This window comes from Barbatula barbatula (genome assembly GCF_947034865.1).
Source record: "Barbatula barbatula genome assembly, chromosome: 20".
NCBI classification, from domain to species: Eukaryota; Metazoa; Chordata; class Actinopteri; order Cypriniformes; family Nemacheilidae; genus Barbatula; species Barbatula barbatula.
The window spans coordinates 18,867,040-18,874,244 of record NC_136783.1 but is presented as its reverse complement, the minus strand read 5'-3'; the positions used below and the strand labels follow the sequence as shown (position 1 = coordinate 18,874,244).

General features: G+C 35.7%; 1 protein-coding gene across 1 annotated transcript; it reads right to left on the bottom strand.

Moving 5' to 3' along the window:
• Positions 1 to 2,096: 2,096 nt before the first annotated feature.
• prxl2b (peroxiredoxin like 2B) lies at positions 2,097 to 7,035 on the bottom strand. The gene is made up of 7 exons (XM_079482738.1): positions 6,896 to 7,035; positions 6,264 to 6,468; positions 5,562 to 5,613; positions 5,293 to 5,356; positions 5,032 to 5,107; positions 4,460 to 4,578; positions 2,097 to 2,560 (listed from the first exon to the last, which is right to left on the bottom strand). Exons 1-7 carry the CDS (start codon positions 6,956 to 6,958, stop codon positions 2,534 to 2,536), a joined length of 606 nt encoding a protein of 201 aa, XP_079338864.1. The 5' UTR covers positions 6,959 to 7,035; the 3' UTR covers positions 2,097 to 2,533.
• Between the last annotated feature and the right edge of the window lie 170 nt (positions 7,036 to 7,205).

The following is a 7,205-nucleotide window of genomic DNA, read 5'->3' as shown; positions in this document are numbered from 1 at the left end:
GCTGCTGACTGTTATTTTCCATCTTGATTAAGCCGTAATGACAGCAGAAGTGAAGGAGGGAGGAACATATGATCAAGATCAAACAAACGTCAGATTGCCACCGCAGAGTTCTCGGAAAAGCTTAGCGGAGTCAATATAGGAAAATATGGGGTTGGGATATTGATTATGACTGTTATCTCTCACAGCAGAGTCTTTGATCATGTGAATGTTCATATTTGCCTTTGAAGCCTCATTGCTCGCCAATCTAAACCTTGACACCAATGTAATGGCGCGTACTGTTTGATGCAAGGGACCACGAGTGATGTATCGATGCAGGCAAACATGCACAGTATATACTAGAATTTCACTCTTACAGCATTATCAGTTTTACAGAAATGAAATGCCAAATACAATTTTATTTTGTAAAACCATACGAGACGAGAACTCCAGCCATGCCTCATGAAAAAACGATTTGCCGGATTTTAGAAGATACTGGCACTTGCAAAATCCAGTGATTTAAAGAAATTATGAACCTATAATACTGAACATCAGTTTTTTTCTTTAGCTGTCAATTTGATAAAACAAATCATGCAGTATTGTTAGTGGCCTGAAAATGAAAAATGTCATTTCTTTCATTATTTAGATTTAATTGGAAGGGAAGGCTCAGCTTTGGCTAAATAAGTCCATGTTTCCTTGCATAAACGTTATGATGACTGTAAATAGTTAAACTTTTTAGAACAAATAATACGAACTACCTGCTCTTTATACAAAATTGAAGTCAACATGAAATCCATACTGATCAATACATAATAAAGGCTTTTGATCATTTTAACCGTTAGATCAAACATGAATATGAGCAATCAGCGTTTCATTTGCGAATTTCATGTTGACTTCAATGAGAGATATATCTGTGCCAAGGATTGATAATGTGCTTTTGAGAAAATGGATATTTTGTATATTGTGAATTTAATGAAATCCTCTTCTGAGATTTATATAATTGCCAAGAAAACAACTTGAAAAAGGAACCTGTGATACACTTTTGCCACGTGTGAATTGTAAAATAACATTTGTGTGCATTTAGTGATTCTTCATAGATGTTTTAATATTTCTCTTTCTTCAGTACAGGACTTGCAGGACTTTATGAAATGCTTATTTACCAGATTAATCCACAACTGAGTTTTACAGATTCTGTGATTTCCCTGTTAACATGTCACACAACCGAAGGAAATAGTAATGCATTAAGTGTGAATAATGAAGCCTATTCATGTGACGATGAAGATGTGTTGCGTTACTTTCATGACCATTAAGCAAATTTGCCCCGTCAAATTCTGTATTTCATTATGCAGTTTAAAGTTGTTTAAGTGTTCTCTTAGGCGATACACATTAGATTCTCATTACTGTAATACAATGATTTATGAAAATCTGCATAAAGACAGTTACAAATACTGCATGAATAGTTTATATTCTTATAGTATGATCTTATACAAATTATTTTGCATTACAGTAATGAGAATTGGAGAATAGAATGTGCTGCATTTTAATGAAAATTGGCTTCATCTGAAAAAAAACCGAACAGATTCTTGTTAAGATGTCACATGCTCACAGATGCTGCTATTTCCATATGTCTATAGTTGCTCTTATTCTGTACATAGACTTGTTGACTGTTATTGATATTATATGTTGATTTAAGATACAATATATACATTTGAAATACTTTCTAAGTGAATGCTTTGTAATTATATCGTTCTGCCAATACTGATTGTTCAAGCTTAATATTAATAAGTAGCTTCTTTAACCCCATGAAACAGTAGTTGTCATATTTAAAAGAAACTATGTAAGCTTAAAAAATAAACTTATGTAAAGCACCAAATCAATTTTCTGCATTTGTTTTTTTTTGTGAAAAGGAATTTGTGCCTTTCGGCGACATTGTAAATGTTTGCATATAATAACAATAAAACATGTTTTTATTACACAACACATCCTAATAATAAACTTTTATCATTTTAACTATAAATGAGGCAAGTTATGATGTGTTATACTAAATTCTAATGTAAATTCCTGCAGAAATACAAAAAGACAAACGGATTATATGAATATATATATATATTTAAATCATGTATACGTCAAAATGTCACATTTTTATTTTGGAAATGATTAGAAAATCACAAAAAACAGAGCATCTATAATCTAATACACAGTTTATGACACAATACACACATGTAAACCTGTTTCAGTGATTAATAACATCTTAAAGCAGTTTCAGCACATTTGTCAGGAGTTTGAAGATCGAGGCAGATCATTGTTAAATAACACAAGCCCTCATAACACAGCGAGCGTGAGAGCTTCATTGCTAACAAACAGAAATTCATGAGATTCATAATCAATACATTCAGAAATAATCAATAAATCAAAATCTTAAATAATTACATTTTGAAAATCCAACTTTACATTCGATGAGTATCAGATTTAAAAGAATGCATTAATCTTCAACAGCAGATCTTCATCCATCATAATGTTGAGTTCTTCTGTCATCACCTCAAGATCACTGAATCTTCTATCTTGTGCAAACATCTTCGTTACACTGAAAATGACAAAAACTGTTAAAAATGGGCAGTAGCTGATGGCGTGTCCACTAATTTTCTATACATTAAAGGTCAAAATTACAACCAGAAGATTATTTTTGCCCAAATAAAAAAGGGTGTTTTCAATCGATAGAAGTTCATGAGTCTCTTTACTGTCCATCAGGTCCAGGATTTTCAACCGGAATAGCGTTCGTGGGTGGGTATGTTACAACATTTATGTCTGTATGAAACAACCTTTGCACTCCCACCCGGTCTAAAACCAGGAGACGGGAGGTGGCATCAAAGGTGAAGATCTACAGACCTGCGACACGTCCTGTTATTCAACTTCAAAGCTATTAAAGTCTTCTCTAAAAGTACATCAAGAATCTAAAGCACAAGCTGTGCTTCTTTATTCCCTACATGAATACAAACCCGCTCAGCATCGTGCTTGCAGATAGAATTGATCATTTACAACTAGATAATATCTGTCAATATAAACGTTCAAGCTTTTCATCCGAGAATCTTTTGACACGAGTGACGTCATCATGTCTTTTGGGCTCTTTCCTTCCTGAGGTGGTACAACAATGACCCACTTCAGAAGACTCTTGGGGCCGATCTGCTTTGAGATTTCATGTTGACTGACACCATGTTTATTCTTTTGATCTGATGGAAGTTGTCGGGGTGTGGTGCCACACAATGAATGTTTCTGAAAAAGGTTTTACCGCAGCACTGATGAAACTAAACTAATGACAAAACGACAAACTCTTTCACGAAGACCTGCCACATATTTTGAGGAGGCATCTTTACATTTACCTTTCTTCCACTAGCAGCACGAAATAAATAACTTGACCAGAAATGAATCACAGAACTAAAGTCGACATGAATGAGCCAGATACTAAAATTGTACTATTCATGAAGCCACTTACTTTGATGAGAAAGTACAAGCAAGAATGAAATCTCTTCATATTAACACACAAACTATTTTTAAACCTTGCATCTTTAATCTACACCATCTTAAATCTCCAACTGTTTTGGAATAAAAACTGGTTTATGGGAAAGTATTTTAACATCAATAAAGCTGCAATTGATAAAAGCGTGTGATGAAGTATTGGCTATATGGGGGCTAAAACATTTAACCAGCATCACATTTATACTCCTACTCGTAATGTCATTTCTTCTCAGGGGATTTTTAGAGGAAGTTCAATATGCTTCTTCAATTCTTTTTTAAGACCCACAATGCATTATGTGCCCACAATAAACATGTTCATTCGGTCTTGAACTTCTCAAGAGAAAGAAAACAGTGCCATTTCCTGCAGGACATTGCCGTAAAACCCATACATCACACCGCCCGTGACATTAAGAACCATGCGTCTGCGTAAAATCCCCTGTAACAAAAATAGCAGGCGGGGGGTGGCACAGTGGTCGGTGTGGTCTGCCGAAAGCTCACGGCCAGGTGCATCATTGAGCCTCAGGCCGGTTGACATTACACTAAACCAGGAGATGTTATCATCACTGGAGAAAACGGATTTCTGTTCTACCCCACACAATCACTTCACGGGTTCAGCATCTACATACACACTGAAAAATTGTGGATTGTGTTTGTGTATTGCATTTACATTCAGCAGATCCTTTTTATCCAAACTGTATTGTGTTTCTTTAAAAAATATTGCAAGGAACATTTTACTGGTTTTTAAAAATACATCAATTTAAAATAACATGGATAGTATGCAAGAATAGACAGTTTCATCAGACGTGCGCGCCGAGACTGCAGTTAACTTCCGGTCTGTATTTGGCTAGTGTCTAATAAAATGTAACTATTAATATTAACATTAATTAAATATACATTTACATAAATTTTTGATGGTTTATGAAACAACGGAAGCCCACCCAGAATTTGACATCTTATCGTGCTCTATTACCTGTGGTCTCTCACCAGCCTGAACACTGACTGAAATCCCGAGAGCTTTGGCGATGTCTTCAAGTGATGCATTGTCTCCTGGCGTATTCTGCACAAAATGCATCAGAACCTTCTCTCCACCTGAACAGACAAAAGAGATCATTTGTTCTCTGTGAGATTTTATGCTGCAGAAAGATTTAGATTGAGATCGTGATCAAACTCAAGGAAATTACATATAATCTACAATAGTTTATTTAATCCAAATTGGATGTTTTGAAAACATGTCTCGACCCAAAAACTAGTATCGCAAGATGTCATCTTTGCCACAGGCACGTTTTATTAAAAATTAACAGTTTTCTCAGCTGCAGTTTTGCAAGTGCTGGGTTTTTAAAATGTGAAGTTATGCTGCCCTCTAGTGACAAACTTCAATGATTTCCTTCTAAGGCTGTTTTGCAAGCAAACAGAGGAATGTATGAGTCCATAATCGTGCAACTTGCGTAACTACACCATGAGGCCAATTTAAAGTAATAAAATAAAAGTTGCGAAACTTTATGAATATTATTACACTGCGCGATAAGGAATGCTTAAAGTTACCTTTGGCGACTATGAGCATGCCCCCGCTCTGCAAAAGATCCCCGCTAAAGTTTCCTTGAATTCCTTCTGCACTGGCCTTCAAAAAAGAAGGATAAACTGGGATCACATGATTTTTCTAAAATAAGTCCTTTGATGAAAACAATGTGGCTGTTGTAGTCAAGTGAGCCGTCAAAACAATAAAGACAAATCACACATTCATAACAAATGAGATCCATCTACAGTCAAATTATATTCAATTATTTGGTAAAGAATCGTTAATACCTTTGAGGCAATTTCTCGTACTTTCTTTCCCATTGCAGCGGGAACTATATTTATGGCATTGTACCTGTATGAGCAAAAGTATTAATGAATATGTTATTTTAATACATCTTTATAACATGCATTTCATTTTAAAACATTTCTCAAATATTGGTTGACTGATGTGTTTAGAATGTTTTCTTAGTAATAATAATAATAATAATATACAAATAATATTGGGTTAAACGTGATAAACACTTAAGTTATGACACGGTACACGGTCACCCTCATACCTTTTAAAGCCTAAATCTTTGTAGCATTGTTTCTTCTCATCGATGTAAATTTCTGAAACAAAGAAAGTCAAAGCTTCACAGCAGCAGGAAGAAACCTGTGACACCTTTTTATCAGCGGCAAACCCAAAGTAAACACAAGCATGGGTAACAAATTAACAGATTAACTAGCATGTATAGAGATTAATGCAAATTCAATGAAGGTTTAGGGTTTACGATCTTTAAATTCTACTCTACTAGGGTTTAAAGCCCAAATCCAAAAGTAAGAAAATTAGAAGTAAAATTATTTACATTTTATACGCACACAAGTGTTATGTCCCTCATGATGACAGTACACTCTTTTTAAAGGGATACTCCACCCAAAAATATAACTTCTTTCATGAATTACTCTCTAGTCGTTCCAAACATGTATAAATGACTTCGGTTGAACACAAAGAGAGATATTTTGGAATAATGTGAGCAACCAACAGTTCTGAAGCACCATTGACTGTCATGGTAGGAAACTATTTTTAGTAATTTCTTGGTTCTGTTGAGACACTTTTGACTACCATTTAAATGTGTCCTACTACGGCAGTCAATGGTGCTTCATAACTGTTGGTTGCTAACGTTATTCCAAAATGTGTTCAACCGAACAAAGAAATGTATACATGTCTGGAACAACTTGAGGGTGAGTAATTCATGACAAAATTACACTTTAATACTCACCACCCTTTAAAAATCCTCCATCCTTAAACTCCTTCACTCCCATCTCTTCAGGTCCAACACCAACCAGAGCAACACCGTTAGCTTGCAGGTCCTTCTCTAGTTTACTGACCTCAGCGGCCATCCACCGACACACCTGACATCCAAACCTCCGGAGGAAGAAGAGGACCACCGTCTGTTCACGCCAGAAAGAGCCCACCTCCACCATCTGAAGAGAACACAGAGAAACTAAATAATAAACATCATCTTATAAAGTGCTTCGGCAAAAACATTAATGGAGACTCTTTTTCCAATACAGATAATGTGGAATAGATTCATTTATTGAGTGTGTATGATTTTGATTGTTTTGGACTCTGATCATATCAACAGATACACATGTGGGGTGTGACCCAACCAACTTAAGAGATGTTTAAAACACATTTTAATGCAGATATCTCAGACAGCAAACACAAAATAAACTCAGACTATTTCTGATGGTTTTCCTGATGCAGATATGATGACACAGTACAGACACCAGCCAACAAAAATGATGTCCCGACAGGAAACCATAAAATGAAGCACACTATACATATTTCGCAATATACATTTCCGCATTCACTTTGTTAACTATCATCTACATAAACAAGGTAAATTACCTCTCCAGACGTGGCGTTTTTGAGCAGGTTGGCTCCTAACTTGGTCAAATTTACGGACGACATGTCTCGATGTTTCTCTTTTACACAAACACACGAATCAGTTATATACACACACGCCCACTTGTGTAAGACTTGGTGCGTGTGACACGTGTAACAGCCAATCACGGACTCGGGAAGCCAGACCATGCGGTCGGGAGGCGGGGCGTATTACATAAATGTGACAATGGCAGTTCTGTGGGGTTACATGTGCAACAATACACTTTATATTTGTCCTTTAAGGAATGAAAACCCAGGATGTTTAGTACAATTT